The sequence below is a fragment of the Ambystoma mexicanum genome, chromosome 4q, assembly GCF_040938575.1.
Source record: "Ambystoma mexicanum isolate Mex_15411 chromosome 4q, UKY_AmexF1_1, whole genome shotgun sequence".
In the NCBI taxonomy this organism is placed as follows: Eukaryota; Metazoa; Chordata; class Amphibia; order Caudata; family Ambystomatidae; genus Ambystoma; species Ambystoma mexicanum.
This window is the reverse complement of record NC_090928.1, coordinates 1,109,936,524-1,109,957,820: the sequence shown is the minus strand read 5'-3', so window position 1 is coordinate 1,109,957,820 and position 21,297 is coordinate 1,109,936,524. Positions and strand designations below refer to the sequence as shown.

The window sequence follows — 21,297 nt, the reverse complement described above, 5'->3', positions numbered from 1 at the left end:
CCTGGTGTAGGGTTCGGTCCTTTGGGTGAACCTAAGGTCACTTGTGCGTATCCTTACCGGCCCATTTATGATTGGAACGCCCGGATGCCTCTTCTGCACAATGTTTCGTTGCCGGCAGGGGCGGCCCCTTTGATTGTTGTGGATACGTCGGCGGAGGGCCCGGCGTGGCACCCTTCTCCGTTACGTCCCTGGATTTGTCCACCTCATGAGAGGCCGCCTCAGGTTCCGAAGCAATCTCCTGAGGATGCTCTTTTTTTCAGTAAATTTCAAGCACTTATGCGCACCGACCCCATGAGGGAGTATTTCAAAGGGCTTTTTAAGGAAATTTGTCTACCAGGGCCTCCGGCTCCACCCGTTCCTCTGGTGGTTCCGCTGACGCCTCCCTTGCCTGTGGTGCCTGCCCCTACTCTTCCACCTTTGCCACTGTTGTCCCCAGTGGACAAGGCAGTGCCTGACGCGGTTCAGCAGGATCCTGACTTGTCAGATGACCCTCAAGGCAAGCAGGACAACGAGGACTTTCCCCGCTCTGTTAGAGCTTTTCATGACCTGGTACTGTACAAGATGAATTTCTTAGATGTCCCGGTTCCCGAGGCACCTGCTCCACAGGAGGGCGTGCTTTCTGGGGCGTTCTCCCTGTCTCCTTTGGAGCGTACCGGCCTTTTCCTGCAGAAGGATGTTTTGGCTGAGGTCCGAAGAGTCTGAGAGAAGCCACACTCAGGGCTTTTCATCAATAAAAAGATTGACGCGAGGTACAGGCTGCACTCTTTGGAGGAAGTGGCCTTGTCGTCTTGTCCGCCTCCCTCCTCCACAGTGGTGGCTGCGGCCACGTTGCAGTCCAGACCTGCAGCATCCTCTTCCGCGACGGCTACTCAGGTCTTGGGAAAGGAGGACAAGCTCCTGGACTCCCTAGGGAGGAAAATCCTTGCCAATTTGGCCTTGCAGCTCAGGCAGGCCAATGCCGAATTGATTTTGGCGGGAGCTAACATGCGGATGTGGAAAGGTCTGTCGGAGTTTGAGGATCATATTCCGGTCGAGAAGTTGGAAGATTTCAGAGGTGGCCTTTCCGATGCCAGGGTCTTGGCCCAGGATCTCCTGGAGGCTGCGGCTCATCACATAGACACCTTGGCTCGGGGCATGATGCTCGGGGTTGATACCTCGAGGCAAGCGTGGTTGCAGGCCACCAAGTTTTCCAAGGAAGTGTAAGACAAGGTTTTGGACCTTCCATTCGATGGTAAGGAGCTTTTTCATTCTTCTACTGATGTAGAGCTCACCAAAACCAAGGATGGCACTCAGACGGCTAAATCATTCTGTTCTGGTTAAAGCTCCTTTCAAACCTCAGAGACCGTTATCGCAGAGTCGACCACCTTCTGGTTTCAGGGGCTTCGACCGCAAATCGCACAGAGTGGACACTCCTGCGGGAAATAACCGCCGTAGACAACAGCGTACGCGCTATTTGTCCCGCTCCTCCGCCTCCTCATCAGGTTCAGGTGGCACCGCCACCGATAAACCTGCCAAATGAGGTTTTTCCGTGCTCGCACGAGACCCTGGTGGGAGGACGCATCGCATCTCATTGGGAGGCGTGGCAGACCATCACAGATGACAGATGGGTCTTGTCAGTCGCTCGGGCGGGCTTCCGCTTACCTTTACCCCCTACCCCACCCCTCAACCCTCCTTTTCAGCTGTCGGGCTCACCCTCCCTCAAGGCCGAGGTTCAGAAACTTCTGCTCCTCAGAGCTGTGGAACCCGTTCCCCTTGGGGAGCGAGGGGAGGGTTTCTACTCCCGGCTGTTTACGGTGCCCAAACCCAACCAGGCTGGCCTGCGCACCATCCTAGACCTTTCCCAGTTCAATCTTTCCTTACCCCAAGAGAAATTCAAGATGATCACGCCCGGCCAGATTCGCTCCTCGTTGCAGGCGGGCGATTGGCTCAGCGTGGTGGACCTTCAGGATGCGAACATGCATATCCTGATTTGGGCTCCACACAGGAGGTACCTCCGTTTCTCTTTGAGAGAGGAGCACTTCCACTTTCGGGTGCTTCCTTTTGGCCTCAGCTCGGCGCTGCGTGTCTTCACGAAGATGTCGGTGATTGCGGCCTATCTTCGTCTTCATGGTATCCATGAGTATCCGTATTTGGACGACTGGCTCTTATGACGGGGTGCACCCCGAGGCCTTGGTGGGGCTTGGTGCTACCGAAAAGATGCTCGAGGCCTGCGCGAGTATGGCTGTTACCGGACCGAGGTCCCGCAGGTGATGACAAAATGGCGCCCGTTCTCACCACGATCGCGGCAGCCATTTCAAACGCTACCCCTACAGCTGCGCCATCGGCCTCAGGTGTAGGGCGGGTTTCTCTGCCTTGTGCGTATCCATATCAGTCAGTTTATGCTCGCATACCTCTTCCGCACAATTTTTTGTTGCCTGCGGGGTGGGCACCTTTGGACTATCTGTCCATCCAGATAGTGGGCCATGCTTCATGGCGTCTGGCTGCTTGCGGTGCACATCCCGGGCCAGCTGAATGTCACAGTGGATGCCCTCAGCCGGCGGACAGTGGTCAGCTACGAGTGGGAGTTGAAGGCGGAGGTCCTCTCATGTATTTTCTTGCGTTGGGGCACACCGGAGGTGGACCTCTTCGTGACGGGGGCGAACAAGAAGCTTCTTCGGTATGCCTCCAGAGGGGGGCTGAGAGCCTCCTCTCTGGGGGATGCTCTAGAGATTCCATGGTACAACATGAGAGTTTACGCCTTCCCGCCTCTGCCTCTAGTTCGCCAGGCAATTTGGAAGTTGAAGAACTCAGTGAACTGTTCTCTTCTACTGAGAGCCCCGTGGTGGCCGGTCAGGTTTTGGTTCTCAGAACTCCAACACCTGTTGGTTTATCCGCCAATCAGGTTACCGGTAACTCCCGATCTTCTCTACCAGGGGGAGCAGCAGCTGTGGCACCCCTCCCCACAATCGCTCAGCTTGGCGGCATGGTGCCTGAGTTCACGTCTTTAGAGCATCTGAATTTGTCTGCGGATAACATGCGTATTATCCAGGCAGCCAGAAAACCTTCGACCAGATCTCAGTACAAGAGTAAATGGCTCAGGTTCTGTCATTGGTGTCTAGAGAAGAAGTTGGATCCAGGGGGGGGGGGCCACGGTTGACGAGGTGTTGTCCTTCGTGTCCTCCCTAGCAGAGTCAGGGGTTCATGTTCTGTCATGCAGGACTTACCTGTCAGCGGTCTCTGCTTATCTCTCTACGGATCAGTGTTTGTACTCTCTGGCTAACCCAGTGGTAAAGAGGCATTTCGCTGGTTTAACACGCCTTTACCCTCCAGTTCGTAATCCGCACCCGCCATGGGACCTGAATGTTGTCCTGACGGAGCTGTGCCATAAACTCTTTGAGCCGATGGCTACTGTGGACCTCAAGTACTTGTTTTGGAAAGTGTCCATTTTGGTCGCCGTCACATCGGCAAGGAGTGAGTGAGCTCCAGGCATTGTCGGTGGAGCATCCTTTCTTGGTCTTTCACAAGGACAAGGTAGTCCTTCGAACTAATCCGGCTTTTCTGCCGAAGGTGGTGACCGAATTCCATTTGAATCAATTGATCTCCCTACCGGTCTTTTTCCGAACCCCGCCTCTGAGGCGGAGAGGGTCCTACACGGTCTTGATTTCCGAAGAGCTCTTTAGTTCTACCTGGATAGGACTTCCGAGCTTAGTTCTTCTCAACTTTTATGACTTTCGGCAACCCTCAAGGCAAACATTTCTAGGTGGATTGCCGCCTGTATCACGGAGTCTTTCACTGTCCAAAAGCTGAAACCTCCTAAAGGTATTCATGCACACCTGGTGCGGGACAAGGCAGCTGCGGTTGCTTTTCAGAAGTATGTTCCCTGGGAGTCCATCGCTAGGGCAGCTACTTGGGCCTCTCCATCTGCTTTCTGTAAGCATTACTGCCTCAATATGAGTTCTAGAGCTGATGCTCAGTTTGGTCAGGCTGTGCTGAAGAACCTTTTTCAGTAAGGGGTATTTCCATCCACCCCTAGTTCCTGTAAGGAGTGCTTGGGAATCTCCCACAAGTATGGAGGAAAGGGGACAGGACGTAGGAGTATTACCAGGTTACTCACCGTAGTGACCACCTTACTCCTAGTCACTAGTCCCCTTTCCTCCATACGCCCGCCCGCCATCCCCTCTAATCAGGTTTCTCTGTATTGGTAATGGATCTCTGACCTGGCAAAGAAAAGGACTGAGGGGCGATGCGCGGGGCGGAGCCATGGTGGGCGGGGTTATGGCCGCGTGCCGGGCCCCATGCAGGAAAGAGAAAGGACACATTTTTGGAAAAATGTTGATGCTTTTTGCAAAGTGCTCCGTCCCGTCCCACAGGATGGAGAGATGTCCCACAAGTATGGAGGAAAGGAGACTATGGACTAGTTGTAAGGTGGTCACTACGGTTAGTAACCTGGTAATTTTAGTGTCCATTTTTACATAAATCATGCATTTGATGGTCCAGTACTATTAAAGTGTATATATAAGCCCAACCAACGTAATCAATGTGTTAAGGATTGATTTGCCCTACGTATTGCGGACCAAGGTCTAATGTGGACTTGAATATGTATAAACCCTCTTGTATTCCTGATGTTCACCGATTCTACATGTGTTTTGTGATAATGGTTTATGAAAGGCTCCTAAATGAAAATCTTTGTTCATTCCGTAAGGGTTCATACTCATACTGTCCAGTTTGTCAATCCAGTACAATCAGCGCTGGTCCAATCTTTTGGCATGGTTGCCCCCTCTTGGTGTTTTTGTGACGACTTCTAGTATCTGGTAACGTAATTGTGCCACTGTGTCTTTTGTCCGTGAATTGTCGCGCCACAGGTGATCGTTCATTCTTTGTCCTGATGTTACTTTTGTGCTCATTGCACCGCTTTGTTTTTCCTTCTCGTCTGTCCCACATAGTAAATCCCACATGGGCAACTCGGTGCATAAATAACCGACTTCATATCGCAGGTGGCATAGTGTTTTAGTTTGATCTTAGCACCTGTTCTTGGCTGTCTTATATAGTCCCCTTTAGTGATGTTACAGTTTCCGCAATGAAGACATGCAAAAGTTCCGAATTTCTTGGTGTGTAGTGTTGGTTGTTGGTGTTCCGGAGTGCGTTCTGCTCTCACCAGTTGGTCCCGAAAGTTTTTTCCTCTTTTATAGGCGATTAGGGGTGGGTCAGGGAAGAGTTTCTGTAGATGGGTATCCATCTGGATAATCTTAGTTTTTCTTATCAGGCGAGCAATATGGTGGCTTTGACTTGAATATTTCAAAGTATATAGGAACGGTATCTCCTTGTGTTCTGGTTTTTTCTTGAGTAGTTATTCTCTGGATTTCAACATAGATCTTTCCTTTGCCGCTGTGATAATGTTTTCTGGATAGCCTCTCGCCAGGTATTTGTTGGTCATCTTGTCCATTTCTACTGTTAATGTCGATTCGACAGAAGTGATCCTTTTTGCCCATAGGAACTGGCTATACGGTAGGTTGATTTTAAGTCTCTTGGGTGGTGACTCAGGTAATGTAGACTGTTCACATCAGTGGGTTTCGTAAAGAGGTTTGCGATTTCTCCATTCTTCAATTCTAGTTCAACATCAAGGTAATGTATTCTTGCATTACCTATCTCCATAGTGAACTTGATTCTATAATTCATTGTGTTGATATGTGCTAAGAACAAATCAAGTGACTCTTTATTACCTCTCCAAATGATGAACACATCGTCAATATATCTCATCCAGCAGATCAGTTTGGGTCCCCAAACTGAGTGAGATATTATTTTTTTGAGTTTCCAAGTGATGCATAGACAAGTTGGCGTATGCTGGCGCCATTGCTGAGCCCATTGAGGTGCCGGATGCTTGTAAGTAAAATTGTTGATTGAACCTGAAGAAGTTGTTTTGCAGAATGATAGTAGCTAATTCCAGTATGAATGTTTTCTGCTTTGCAGTCTTGTTCTTTTAACAGTGCCCATTCTAGTGTTTCTAAACCTTTGTCATGGGGAGTGGAGGTATAAAGACTTTGTACACCGAATGTTACCAGTAAGTCACCCTCTTGTAAGTTCTGTAGGTTCTGTATATTGAGAAAATAGGTTGTCTCGTAAGTACTGGTCTTTTGTACTATAGGTCGGAGTATCTGATCTTCATAGATGGCAAGAGGATGGAATAGGCTGTCTGTTCCTGCAACTATTGGTCTTGGAGGTGGTTGAGGTAGTCGTTTGTGAATTTTGGGAAGTCCATAAAATGCAGGTATTATTGGATCTTTTTTAAGTATAAAACGCCTTGTTTTTTCTGTTATCAACCATTCTCTTTTGCTTTCTCTAAGATTTCCTCAATCATAGTCGATATTATGACTGTAGGATTCTCATTGATAGGGATGTAAGTGTCTGTCTTCCAGTAATCTTAGACATTGGGCATTGTAAAAAGAGGTATCCATAATCACTATGGCTCCTCCTTTGTCCACTGGTTTCAGTGTAATGGTGTTATCATCAGCCAATTCCTTCAGTATTTTACTCTGGTGTTTACGGATGTTATATTTTCTCACTTTATTGTAATCAAGTCTTTTGAGTTGGTTTAGCATCTGGTTTTCAAAGATTTTTAATGTGGTGTTCTGAATCGGAGGGTCAAACGTACACTTAGGTTTGATTTCCAGGAATTCTGTCGGTGAAGAATTTTCAATCGGAGATTGTATATCAAAGAAGATTTTCAGTCTCCTTTTTCTCATGAGTCTGTGTAAATTGACGCGCTCTTCCAAGTGTGTAGTATTCTGTGTGGGGGTAAATGAGACCCAATTTCAGTACTTCCAGTTGGTTATTGGAAAGAGGTTTGGAGGATAAGTTAACTACTAGGTGGTGGTAGCTTTTTTTTCTTGGAACGTAGGTTTCTTGAGCCTTCTCGTGTGATCTTTCGTCTAAAAAATCCTGAGGAGTTGCTACTGATGTTGTGGCTGTTTGTGAGTTCTGAAAAATTCCACATGTTGTGGTAAACTCCTATCTGAGCAACCAGAGGCACAAACTGCACTCCTGAACACTCATGAAGACTTGCTCTCAAATCCCGATTTCAACTTTCCTTCTGTTCTCATCCTCCTTGATCTTTCCTCTGCCTTTGAAACGGTCAAACATGCCACCCTTCTAAACTGGCACTGTGATACCCATGGCATCACGGACCTGGCACTGCTCTGGTTTGCCTCCTTCCTCTGACATACCTTCCCAGGTTCGTCTACGCCCTTTTCTCTCCCCATCACACTCTCCGCCTCTAGCGTCCCTCATTGCTCTATCCTCTCCCCATGACTCTTCAACATCTACCTTGCCCCTCTGGCCCACGTGATCTCTGCTTTCTCACCTCACTTCCAGTGTTATGCGGAAGACAAGCAGCTGTCCTTCAAGCTTCCCTCCACTGCCTCTTCTTCCGCTCTCATTCCTGACTGCTATTCAGGCATGGTGTGCTGCTAACAAGCTCTGCCTTAATGCCAGTAAAACTGAGATCCTTCTCATTGGGACCCAAGCTCCCTCCTTCCCCCCTACCCTTTGGCCCCCCTCCATGGGTCGGGTCCCCTCACCCTCTAGTGGTGTCATTTGACTCCTCCCTCCTTCTCTCCTCATGTCAGACCTTTCCCAGAAGGCCAACTTCCAGCTGCACCACCTCTGTGGCATCATCCCTTTCTCACCTTCCCCCAGAAACTCAATGTCCCCAGAGCTCTGGTCCTCTCTAGTCTGGACTACTGCAACAGCCTCTTCCTAAATCTGCCGAAGTCCTCCCTTTTTTTTTTTATTTTGTTTTTGGTGCGAGCACCTCTACAACACATTTAAAACATAATAAAATATTTACAAACAGAATTCATTTGATTAGATTGTGAACCTGTGATGAATTTAAAATAATACAAGAACAAACTTTTAAAAAAATTCAGTTTCACTTAAACTTGATTAACATACATAATAAAATTAAATCGAACACGTAATGCTAGATATACACATCAGTTTGTAAAATGTTTAGAGATTGCTGATGTATGAGCCAGAAGTTAATGTTAACCTATACCTCTGACTTATTACATTCAATGGACCTAACAACCCATTGTAATGTTACTAAAACCTCTCAAAAGTGCAGTAACAGGTGTTCAGATGGTTATAAAGTTGGCTCCCCATTATTGGAGCAATGGCTTCTATTGAAATAGATCAAACCTCTATAGCGAGTTGCTCAGCCTATCTCTTCGACTTCTATCTTGGTGCAGCCTTCCTATGAACCGAGGTTGGTATCAATAGTCTTTTAAAGATGGCCCTGGGCTAGAATCAAAGGTTTATTATTCCTCCACATACTATGCATCCAGGGCGTTTCTAGAGGAGATAATGACTCCCATCTTACATATTGTCCCAAAAGCAACTCCCTATCATGAGCAAAAAAGCTACAATGTAGAGTCAAATGCTTCGATGTTTCAAGTTCCAGATCAGTTCCACAAAATCTCCAAATACCATCATTCAATACGCTAGTCCAATTTCCCAATGCTTCATGTGTTCTTTCGTAGAAAATAGATTAAGTCTAAATCGTATATATATATATTCTCCTCACTTGACTGCATGCCAGCTGAATTATATAAGGGAGGTAAGGCTTTTGTTTGTCTGAATTTTGCACACTTTGTGTAAGACTTATAGGTATTTGATCTTATGTCCATGCCCAGCCATTGCGATTGTATTTGAAGTCGCTAGAATTTAATTATAGTATAAAAATAGAGATGCAGGATTACCGCTAGATAGCATCACTGCGAAGTCCTCATATAACGAATTTTGAGGGGGCTGTAACATTTTTGTGAGACTTCCTAGTCATCTCCATGCAAGTTTGGATGCCAAAGAGAACAGTCCAAGTTCATGAATAATTATTGGATTAGGAAGAGATTTGGGTAAGTGGAGGACATTCTTCCAAATCATACCTTGGATTTTATTAAGGACAACACTGATTGATAAGAGACGGAGATCAAGGCCATACAGAATTATTGCTTCTACCTTTAATAGGTAGAATGCAATGAGCGGTAGTGGAGAAATTCTGCAGAGCTTGTATAAACTTACCTTCATCTGAGCTATTAGCGGGGCAATTTTGATGTTTATGGAGTTATGCCATTTTGAGATGGAATTGGTGTTGGTCAGATTATAATTTAAGTATAAGACACCAAATGAACGATGAATTGGACTGCCCTCAACGTTACACTTAAATGTTATAACCTTTCTCTTATTCATGAAGACCAAAATATTTGTTTTAACATGGTTGGGGATCAGATTGCGTTGGTTACAAAATTTTGAAAAGAGGTGCCATTTATTTTAATTTTTTTGTAGGCCAAAAGGTGTGCGATCAAACAAGAGGACATTGTTGGCAAATACAAGCCAGTTTGCACGAAGTGCACTTAATTTTATCGGGAATGTATCAGTGTTTGACCACAGTGCCTCAATATCAGCAGGATATAAGTTTAACAGTATGGCTGCTAAATTGCACCCCTGCTTTACACCGATCTCCGTGCGAATCGGGTCAGTTAATAACCCAGTGTGAGCAATTCTCACCCTGTAATTTGTGCGGTCATGTAATAAGGCAATCATTGCAATAATGTGAGGTGAAATGTGAAAACCCTGCCTTTTTTTTTCCACAAGAGACCTCTAATTACACGATCGAAGCTGAAGAGAGGTCGAGTGGGGCCATACAAATTGCTACGTTTTTTGACTGGTGAGATGATGCCAAGATGTGCAATAGCATTGTTGCATTCAGCTTAGTGCCCATCGCATTCCTAAATCCTGTTTGAAAGTGAGAGAAAATTTGATGGGTGGAAATAAATTGATTCAGATCATTAAGTACTAAAGAAGCAAAAACCTTTGCTGCAACAGCAATAAAAGCGATTGGTCGAAAATTTACTGGACTTCCTATGGAACCCTTTTTATGCAATGGTATGATTATGGATATCGGCCAGGATTCTGGAATCTCTCGAGTGGAAAATATCATAGTGGCGCTGCAAAACAGCCCAAAAGTAAGGAGCATCTTTTAGTTCACATGGCGGGAGGCCATCTGGGCCTGCTGCCTTAGAGTATTTGAGTTTCTTAATGGCAGCCATTGCATCCTCAACTTCCCACGGACAGGATGGAAGCATAAAGGGAATTCATGTTTGTATCTGAAAGGGCATAAATCTGTGTAGCAAGGAACATTAGACTACTCGCGTGTGACCACTAATAGATGATTGAAGATCAAGAGATGGTTTTCCCATTGGATTCATAAGAGGAGCCCAAATTTCTCGAGTTTTTCTTTTACATAATAGGTTAATCATGTTTTGGTCCTTTCGTAGACGTTGGATCAAATTTGAGTTTGAACATCATTTTTAAATCTCAATAAGATTGCATTCTTTGCAAGGCAGCAAAATTGACAGAAGTCCTCCCTTCAACTCATCCAGAATAAGACTGCAAGATTTATCCTAGGCCTCTCAAGCCCAGGGACTGCATCTCTCCAGCCCTAAAATCTCGCCACTGGCTCCCATTTTTGCCAGGATCAAGTTAAAGACCCTGTGCATCATACACAAGGTTTCCTGGGGCCTGAGACCTCGATACATCACACTCTCCCCAAATACCTCCCTGCTAGAGCCCTTTGGTCTTCCAGCGCCAATTCCCAAGCAGAAAGCGGGGTGGGAGGGTAGATCGGTTTTGCTGGAGCCTCCCCCTGGAATGGCCTCTCTGCACCTCTCAGGCTTGAGCCAAATCGGATATCCTTAAGTTCCAGAAGCTTCTCAAAACCCTCTTTTTCACTTCTCCCTTCCCTCTCTCCTGCTAATGTACCCCTGTGCCGCATCTTGACTGGATGCCTGGTTCATAGCTCATTCCACCACTTCACCTGTCTCCACCCCTCATTCCTGCACTTGCCCTGCTGGGCTAACTTCATCTGCTCTAGCCTCGCGGTGCCTGCAAAATTGGGGACCTTCTTTCCCTGCATTCACCTGGCACTTGTCCTGACCGCCCCTAGCACTCTCCTAGCCCAGGCTCCCCCCCCACACCCCCGCACTTGCATGCTCTCCATTCCGACTTGCACTTAATGTTACTGCACTGCATGATCCGAAGGACACAAGGCCTAGTAGGACCGTTTTTTGTTACCCTTGTCCTGCCACACCCCCCCGCCCCATTTGTCTTGTGGCACCTGTATAGGCGCTTAATAAATAACAAATGAATAAAAATACTGCTAATCAGTCATACGTTTGCAAGTCAATTGGAGTGGAGTGCTGCCTGCTGTCTTTCCATGACCTCAGTGAAAGAAGGCAGGCTAGAAATGTTCTACCGTTACAAAGTTGTTTAGCCGCAGGTGGACTTCTCCTGCTGCCCATGCGCTAGTATGTCATGGGCAGTGAAAGAAAGATTTCTCCGGTCTCCCCGTTCATCCCCTATTTCGTGGCTCCTGCCATTGGCGGCATTCAGGTGGTTGGCATAGAAGGAGCACCAGAAATGGGGGCTCTGGCTTTATTGCATTCTCCAGTCCAAGCCCCCTCCTCACTACCCTCCAGCTTGTACTGGCAATGGTGTTTGCCCCATCGCCAAGGATTTCCATTGCCTGGCTATGTGTAAGCCCATTGTTGGAGCCCATGGCACGAGTTCAGGATTGCTTCACCCTCTTCCCAAGCACCTGCTTAGAGTTGTGGGTGGAGACTCGTAAGGGAGGAAGAGAATGAAGCACATGAGGCTGCAGCAGTGGTGGCAATCGGGCATGGTTGTGTACATTTTGTTTGTACCATTTTTACCTCTTTTTGCTACATAGAAAATGGGGGTTGACTGGGAAGGAGACCACCACTGCCCCTACAAATATTGCGTAACCCAAACTCCTTCTTTTTGGGGGAGAAATTCAAGCTTATAAGTTAGTGAAAAAATGATTAACCAAAAATAACTCAGTAGGCCTACTTCCGCAGGCATGCGTCTGGATACTTGATGGCAACCCTTTTCAATGGGTAGATCATAATCAGTGGACTTCGTCCAGGTGGTTGATAGTTGATTGCCTAATCTTCTGAGCATGTGATGGTAGTCCTTGGCAACCCCAGCGCCTCAGCAGGTGACCGCTGTGCTTGGTAATAGTGGCATGTCAGAGGAATTTGGCAATCATTGGCTATGGGGAAATGTGCAAAGTGGCCTTTGTTCTTCGAATTTGTTGCAAGTTGACGGGAAAATAGGAGGAGGCCTACACGGCCAAAGGAGTAGGCTATATGATGGCGAAAATGTTTGACTTTGCCGATTATTTTAAACTGTAGGAGCATCCATAATAAGGTCTGTGAGGGTTGCCACCCACCCAGCGTTCAAAGCAAAATGGGTTGCATATACAGGCAAGGACTACCCGAACTGCCCGTTTCTTTTTTGCTTAAATAGAAACAAATTCGAAATGGTTAATGAAGTGGCACTACATTTAATATAGAGGGTGGTACCTCTGCTGAGTTTTATGTTCCCTGTGGTGCTAAAGTGTACGTGATCACCCAACACAGCAACCTAAACGCCTTCCTTAGCAATCATGGAATTGCCCACGTTTGCTTTGTACGAAATTGTTTGCTTCAAGCGTGTTTGTGGGAACGCATGAATGTTTGTCGAGGACACTTTACTACATTAACGCTTTTCACTACACCGTGCCCAGTTGCCGCTTGTTAGCCAGGGAGTACTTTGGCTGTGATGGCAGAACATGGAGGAAGTTGAAAGTGAGGACACCGGCTTATGACATGTTTTCTTCTGACACTGCAGGAAAGAAGGCCGTCCTGGGCTCGAGCCCATTCATGTCTGAAGCAAATGCCGAGAGAATAGTACGCACCCTGTGCAAGGTCCGCGGGGCCGCTCTGAAACTGGGCCAGATGCTGAGCATTCAAGGTAAGCGCCACCTCCTTTACGCTGTATGTTGCTCGAGGGATCGGTGGGGGTCAGGGGGAGAAGGGAATCCCTGTCCCCAACGGCCTTCCTCGCATGCTATTTAACTGTACCGCGTCACGTTATTACAACAATGTCTCCTGGGCTATATTTGTGTTGCCAGTTTTGCTAAAGCCTGCGTTTACAAATGTGCTTTCATGTATAATTGGATTATAGAGGTTTAAAACTAATTTGACATCTTGTGGATATTGCCTCGCCCTCTGCCCCTGTATCCTTCCACACTTCGAGGTTCTGTAGGTCCTCTAACATCGCCTCCCAGGAGAAATAGCTCTGCACTGGCTGATTTGGAACATCACTTACTTTAGAAAGACCGTTTTACTATTTAGTGTTGATCTGTATTTTGTGATTGGCTGCATGCAGTGCTTTAAGTGGGGTAAGAAATTGAGGGGGGGCTCGTTTGGGGGCGTGGCTTCCATTGTGGGCGTGGCCTAAAACGTGCACAAATCATTGTAAGGTGCGCAAACAAATATATAAATGTATGTGAGCATTTATATATTTGTATGCGTACTACTATGGTTTGTGTACCTTTCAAGCCTTAAACATACCAATGTTACATACGTATTTCTCTTTATAAAAAGGTGGCTTGAAAAGTGCACAAACCACAGTAATTTACGCACACTTGTGTGCTTACCTTACTATGGTTTGTGCACTTTTCAAGTCACCTTTTATAAGCATAGAGATTTATAACATATTTCTATGTTTATAAAAGACGGCTTGAAACGTAAACAATTCAAGGCATCTTTTATAAAGCTTTGCCGATGGAGAAAGGTGCCTCGGGCTCTGTGATCTCTGCTCAGAGTAGATGGATCACGGAGCCCGAGGCGCCTTTCACCCTCTGCGAACCCGCGGGCTCTGTGATCTTATCTGCATTTTAGATCATGGAGCCCACAAGTTCGCTGAGGGTGGGTGACCTGGCGAGGGCAAACAAAGGAACTGTAACTTCCCTGATGACCCCTCAGATGAGGGGGTCATCAGGGAAGTTACAGTGACTGACAGAAGTGCCAGCCAGCCTCAGCGACGCTGTGCCTGGCTGGCACTTCTGTCAGCTCGCCTGAAATTAAACTGGCGGGCGCATCTCCCGTCGCGGCTGCGGCGGGAAAATGCATCCCGCCAATGTTGTGTGGGATGGGGGGGGGGGGCGGCAGTGCCCCGGCTCAGTCCCACTTTTTGGAGACTGCAGGGGCCCGGCCCCGGCAGGCCCCGGCCCACTTTAAGCACTGGCTGCATGCAAACGGAGGTTCTGTCACTAACCGCAGCATTTCCTGGGAAGCAGCACCTTGTGGTCAGGCGCGGAGCCTACCGCAACATTTTGGGGGTTAGGGTGGATGGCAGTTTTGAAAACGGTTAGTGAGACGGGACATTAAACCTATTGCGATACTGATTAACCCTCCCTCCCCTCAATCCTACCGCCTTTCCCCAAGCCCAGGAGACTGAGTAGATATTACTTTTTCCTTTGGCCCTTTAGATGGATCTTTCACCCCAACTCACCAGAGGCGTAGCCATGATTCTGTAACAAGTGTGGCCTGGAGCTAATGTTATAGGGCCCACACTAAGAGCCAACAGAAGAAAGGACACTAGTTCTGCCCTCATCCAAATGCACAGGAGTGAGAGTAGTGAGGGACGGCGAACCAATCAGCAGGGGGAGGGGGTTGTCCCCTTGACAAGTTTGCAAATAGGTTAAAATAGTGTATTTTTCCTTACACTTTCTGTGACAAATTAGGTAAAGCCACACAGTTTAGAATAGATTTTGCAGGGTAAGACATAAGTCTGTTAGATGCAAAGCCACCAACAATGCACAGGAGCATTTTCAAATACATTTTCATAATGCCTTTGCCCACTATATGCCAGGACTCTGCTAGTTTTAAACATTTTCATATTGATTGTGCTCACACCTGTCCATTTTGGTTCAGCTATATATGCCACTATTTCCACATAGGCAAATAAACCTGTTTGCTTTGTCCAGAATACCAGTAACGATGCAACAACAAAGCATGTTTATGCTGGCTCTGCCAATACATTCCAGTATCCCCATGTAAGAACATACTCCTTTTGGCGTTGCCTTGATGCCAGTGAAAACAATCCATGCCACAGTACGAAAACATATCCTTGCTGGCTACACAAATCCCCCACTCCCCATATAAGAACTCTTGTTGCATTTGCTCCCTAACAGCAGTAAAACATGTAATGCCACAGTAAACAAAACATTGTCTTGCAGGCTGCACGAATGCCTCCACCCCAATGTAAGAAGACCCCTGTTGCCTTTGGCCTTAACACCAGTAATAAACTGCAATGTCACAGTAAGAAAACATGCTCTTGCTGGTAAGATAGCTCTGCGGGCTGAGCGCATGCTGTTGTAATCGGAGTGTGATTCGCAGGTTCAAATCCAGTGAAGACCAACTCAGCCTTCCATACTTCAACGTGACCTCCCTGATCTCTACCCTCCTCTATGGACCTTGTACTATTTTTGATTTAAAAAAAAATAAATTGAGTTTTGTCATAATAACAACCACGCAGAGCAACCAGCTCCAATATAATACACATTTTAAACAACATATATACCTATCAAGTCTAACTGCTGCTACTACTACATAACACCCCCCCTCCTCACGCTGCCTACCTGTTAGTCCATCAATTACACTTACTGCATCTACATTCTCAGTTAGCTGACCGCTCTCCTTCTCACCTACATTTGCAAACAGTGTTACGGTTAGTGCTATCCATCCTTGTATATCTATTCCAGGCTCTGTATTTTGCGTTTTGAGTGCCTTCTCCCACACCCGTTTCCGCTATGCACCACCTTTCCACTTCTTTCTTTCCACAATCTGTACACACTTGGTTCTCTCGTATCTTTCCACCCCATGGCAATGATACGCTTAGACGATATGTACATCAGGTCTTTGAGTTTGTTCAGTGATTTACCTTTCACGTTTTTCTTATCGCCCCAGCATGCAGGCTTCCAGTCTCTTAACATCTAGTCCAATGCCTCTTTGGGCCGCCTTGACTGCTATCTTCTCCCAGAACCCTTGTAGAACCGGACATCCCCAGAACATGTGCGTGAGCCCCGCTTCCTCCACCCTGCATTTCGGGCACACTTGTTTCTCAGCCCCTTTAAATGTGGAGATAACAGCAGGTGTGAGATATGCTCTATGCACTATATACATTTGTATTAACTGTAATCTAGCGTTTTGGGACACAGTCTTGTGATTTTGCTTTTTTTCTCCCCACGCTTTCTCTCGAAACGTCTTCCCCCAATTCCTGCTCCCGTTTACTCTTACAATTTAGTTTAGCCCGTGAGATGCAGCCTAACAAGATCTCATAGATTCTGGACACAGCTTGTCCTCCTTCTGCCACTGTGAGCATCAGCTCGATATCATCATTTTCAATGTCCCCCTCCTAGACATTTGGCAATCTTCTGCGTAGCACCCCCAGAACAGTATTCTGCAATGAACTGTCCCGCTTGTATCCCAGCATCCTCTTACAGCTCCTCAAACATTCTTCACCTTCCCTCGTTCCGCAGGTCCCCCACAGTGGCCACTCCACACATTAACCACCTCCATTCCATCATGGTCCTGTCATCCTCCCTATCTGCCAGAACCGCCACTATCACTGTCTGCAGAGAGAGCAGGTCTGCTATCCCCATGACCCTACAGGCCCTGTGCCAGATTAGGGTGGCATAGTTTCACCAGGTAGTGGCTCTCATGCTGCTCCTTGGCAGGAGCCCAGAGGAGGTCTCTTAGGTGTTGCCGCAATGTGGGCTGCAGCAGTGCCTTCTCCATCATGGGTTCGTCAGCCATCCATTTCATCATGTGCTGTAGTTGGCACGCTAGGAAATACATTTCAGCGTTTGTTACCCTTAATCCTCCCTGGTCATACAGCCTTTGTAGTGTATTCAGGGCTACCCTATTCCTCCTGTCCTTCCACAGGACCCCCCCACCCCCTGCACAACTTCCCCAGTTCCCGGAAGAAACACCTTGGAATGACGTATGGGACATTTCCAAAGCAGTGCATAACTTGTGGTAAAGCCACCATTTTTAACAATGCTGCCCTCCATCATTGACGGGGGCAGTTAACGCCAGAAACCCATGGACGCAACTAGTCCAGCCTTGGCACGCGTTGTTTTATCTTCATGCTCTCGGGAGGGTTCCGATGTATGTTAACACCTCGGTATCTGAAGGAGGTCCTGCTCAAGGGCAGGGGGTGGTCTGGCAAGTTCCCTTCCTCTTTGCGGTGGCCGCCAGCGGGAACAAACATTATTTATTCTTGTTTAGCTAGAGTTGTAAAGCACCCCCAACATGTATGGCAGATTCACCTCGGGATCACTCGCATATAGCAGCACGCCGTCTGCGTACATAGAGATCACATGTCCTATTTCGTCTATGCCCACATCCCTGTATTCCTGCCTCAGGTATGCTGCCATGGGCTCTGCTGCCAAAATATATAACATCAGGGTCAGTGGGAACCCCCGTCTAGTGCTGTCTTAAGTTCTCCGAGATGTTTCTCCCGGGCATATTACTGGTCTGATCAGGGTGGATCAGCGTGTGTATTACCCACCATAGTCTACTTGCCTAGATAGCTGTGAAGATCTTGTTATCCTGATTTACTAGTGACCGAGGCCTTTAGCACCCACAGTCCGTGCTTACTTTCTGGCCTAAGCAGTGGCACAATCGGGGCCTCACTCATGCTTCTGGGTAGGATGCTATCCGCGTTGTACACCTTGGCCAACAGTGACGCCAGTATATCAACATATGCCTTATAAAACTGGCTGGGGAGCCCGTCCATCCCCGGTGCCTTCCCCATCGACAGTGATCAAATGGTGACCCCCATCTCTTCCGGTGTTATGCGTGCCTCCAGTGACTCCGCTCGGTGACCATCTAATTTGGGTAGGTTTATCTGGGTGAGAACATCTTGTATGGCCTTTAGTACCGCCCTGGGGGGCCACGTATAGTGACTTTATAATATTCAGAGAACACCTTATTTATCCCCTCCTGCCTGCGCACTTCTTCCTTATCTACATTCTTGATTGAGCAAATCGGAGACCTGGCGATCTCACGCTTGCACAGCCACGCTAGTGTCCTCCCTGGCTTATCCCTTTGCGCGTGACGCCTCTCCAGGTGCTTTTCATAATTAAACTTCCCAAGCCTGTACCATTGTGCTAGGTCTTGTTCTTTAAGCAGTCATCTCATCCAGATGTTCCTTTCTTGTTCAGGCCTCCCCCTCCCGCCTCTTCAATTCCCTACGTCTTCTCCAATTCCTTCATCAGGACCTTCTGTACCCTTCCTGATTCCGCTATCATCACTCCCCTGATAAAAACTTTATACGTTTCCCAGACTCTGCTCACTTTTTGTACACTCCACACGTTTACTTGAATGTATTCAACGCCTTTTCTGACTTGCTCAGCAAATGCAGTGTCCTGCAGCGCTGCGCTCCTCAGTTTCCACGTGGGAATTGGCAGTCTTGGATCAGATGCTCCATCTCGCCACCAGTGGTGAGTGATCCGACAGTATTCTGTCTAGGTACTCCGACTCCGAAAAGTCGTATCCGCTTTCCCCTCCCATCAACATAGTCTATTCTGGCGTATACTCTTTGGCGCTGAGTAATGGGAGTGTCCTGTCATTTCTCCATGCTCAGCCCTCCTCAAGTCATGCAATTTGAAGTGGGCCACTAGTGAATTCAATACCTTGGGGGGGATGGCCGCTTGTGCTTAGTGTCAGACCTGTCCAAAGATGGGTCCATTGTGCAATTGTCCCCACCCCAAATCAAGGTACCGCCTCTGTATGCTCCCAATCTCACGTACAGTGATCTAAAAAACACCAGCGTCCTGATTAGGGGCGTAGGTGTTTACCACACAAACCTCAGTTTTCTAGTAGCCCATGCACTATGGCCATCCTACCTTAGTTGTCGGTTGTTACTGCCAATACTTTGAATGGTATGTTGGGGGCTATCCAAATAAGGATCCCCCTTGCATATGTCCAATATGTAGAGCCCACCATCACACACCCCCACACCCTTTCCAGGTTCTTTTGCTTCTGCCCATCTAGGTGTGTTTTCTGTAATAGTGGAATCCCAACCTTGTTTTTCAGGATATACATGCTCACTCTTAAGTTTCACATAGTTAAGTCCCCTTACATTCCAAGTCATAATTCTGACAGTGTTAGCCCTCATAGCTCATGTTGAGGAGTTAGTGAGCCCACCAACCTGTGGCCAGCCTAAGCAGGAGTTCGATGCAGTCCACTATTAACTGTGACAGACTCCCCCCTTCTTGTCCCGCCCCTCTACCTCCTCTCACACATGCTCCACTTCAAACATAACTCGTCTCGCTATGCCATGTGTGCTGGGATAACCCCAGTTCCGCTCCATTCTACCTGGTCGTGAGACTAGTTTCCTAGTGCCCTATGTGCAGGCCCTAAAACGCTGCCCTCAACTCCCTAATGGGGGGGTATAGGGTCTGTGTTGGCTTTCCCCCTTTCCAGATGTCCCTGATTCCCGTTCTGCTCCTGCAATTTTAACTGATCATAGCTAGCCATTACATACAAACGACTCCTTATACGACATTGTGAAGTTCCACATCAGTGCTTGGCTGCTTAGTTTTTGTATTGCATTGCTGACCCACACCATTTCTATCAACTTCGTCCAGGACATTGGCCGGTCTCCGGTTCGTTGGGCAACTGTGTCCTGTCCATCCATTTGTGCGTTACCTCCTGGACCTTGTACTATTATGTTCCTTTTGCACCTTGTTACCTGTCTTACTCTATACTGTGGTTTCCCTGCTCACCAGGTTGCTCCAGTGCTGTCATACTTACGGGTTTGGGGCGCTGTCAATAAATGTAATAAATAAAGCTCATTAAGTGAGTGGAAACTTCGCTTGGGTTATGCATTTTATGAAAATATGGCCCATGGCTCACAGAACTAGGAACAGCACCCAGACCATCGAAAATAGTCAACCTTGGAGTCCTTATGGACAAAGCGCGAACATTAGACCCACAAGTAAAATTAATCAAATGCTGCTTCCTCCTACACAGGATAAAAATAATCCGACTGTTCCTGTCCTTCACTCATAAAACACTGACACTCATCGCCCTCATTTCAAGAATTGACTTCGCAAACAGCCTGTGTCTCGGAATGCCTGAACACCTGCTGAAGAAACTGCAACATATCGAAAATGCAGCAGCCAGACTCCTCCTATTATCACGCAGGGACCACATCACCCCAGCGCTAGAAATGCTACACTGGCTGCCAATCAAACCATAAATTACCATCAAAATGATGTGCAGAATGCACAGAGCAATCCATGACCAAGTAGTAGAATTCCTACAAAAGAAAATAACCATCTACCAACCTGTACTGGGGAGACCCCCGGCCAGCCCATAGAGTTTGCTCTGAAGTACTTCAAGACGAGATAGCTGCACCTTGAGATGGATGGGGGTGCATATCTATTACTCCAACACTGATCAATAAGGACAACTCAATGGTTTGGCAAAGGGTGTCAGTTTAATGAAAAGTACAAAAAACGGGGAGTCATGGCAATCCGCAGTGATGCAATAGTCTGTCTCGCTTTAACTCCCTCGAACTTCATACAAAACATAACTTTTATACTCAAAATGCGTCATAATCTGACTTGTAACACTCAAAAGTTAACATGCAATTTTATTGGTTAGGGAAAGGTAACTTTAATATAGGTGCTATATCTGTATATGGTAATGGAGTGAGGGGATTGGGTAAACACTATCAGGTGGGCGTTTAAGCCCTTCCTTCAAAAATGACTACTGTAGACGTCACTAAGTACGACGTCCTATTGGTTCTACTAACTATAGGACCCTAGATTATTTGGTCCATTGTGATTGGGTTGGCATCAACCCCATGCATACATTTCTACTTTGCTTAGCAGCATGCAGAACGGTCAACCAGGTGCAGGGTGTTACCCAATTCACCCTGCCTTTCTTCAATCAATCATCACTTTATGGGCTATGTGTCAATTAGTTCACTGTGGTTGGCCTCGAAACTGCATCTTCTTGTCTCAAAGTTCTGAGATCTCTGTCTGGGAGGATGCCAAGTGTAGGTGTGAACCCGTGCCTCTTATCGCTCTGATGGTCACATGCTATCACACTGTGAATTTTGCCTCGTTTCTCAATTTGTGTATTTGATTTTCGTTTTACCCGCCACCTGCCTTTCCCTTCTTATCTCGATTCTTCAGAGGCAAGATATTCTGTTCTTCGCTTCAATTAAAAGTAGCTACTGTTCATAGCTTCTATCGATGTGACCTTGGTTTCCCTGGCACAAGCTGCCTCTTCCGAGTTTCGATTCAGTCTGCTTTCCTTGTGTTTGCTAAAATATGAATCTCCTTGCGTTTGGCCTATAGTAACTTGGGTTGGTTCTGCTTTTAATGCAAAGTGGATTAGC

The 21,297-nt window shown here is 47.0% G+C and overlaps 1 protein-coding gene across 1 annotated transcript in view; it reads left to right on the top strand.

Moving 5' to 3' along the window:
- COQ8A (coenzyme Q8A) overlaps positions 1 to 21,297 on the top strand; it is a 1,433,786-nt gene that overhangs the window by 637,551 nt on the left and 774,938 nt on the right. The window contains exon 6 of the mRNA XM_069608680.1: positions 12,721 to 12,843. Coding sequence (XP_069464781.1) covers positions 12,721 to 12,843 — 123 coding nt within the window. The remainder of the gene's footprint in view (positions 1 to 12,720; positions 12,844 to 21,297) is intronic.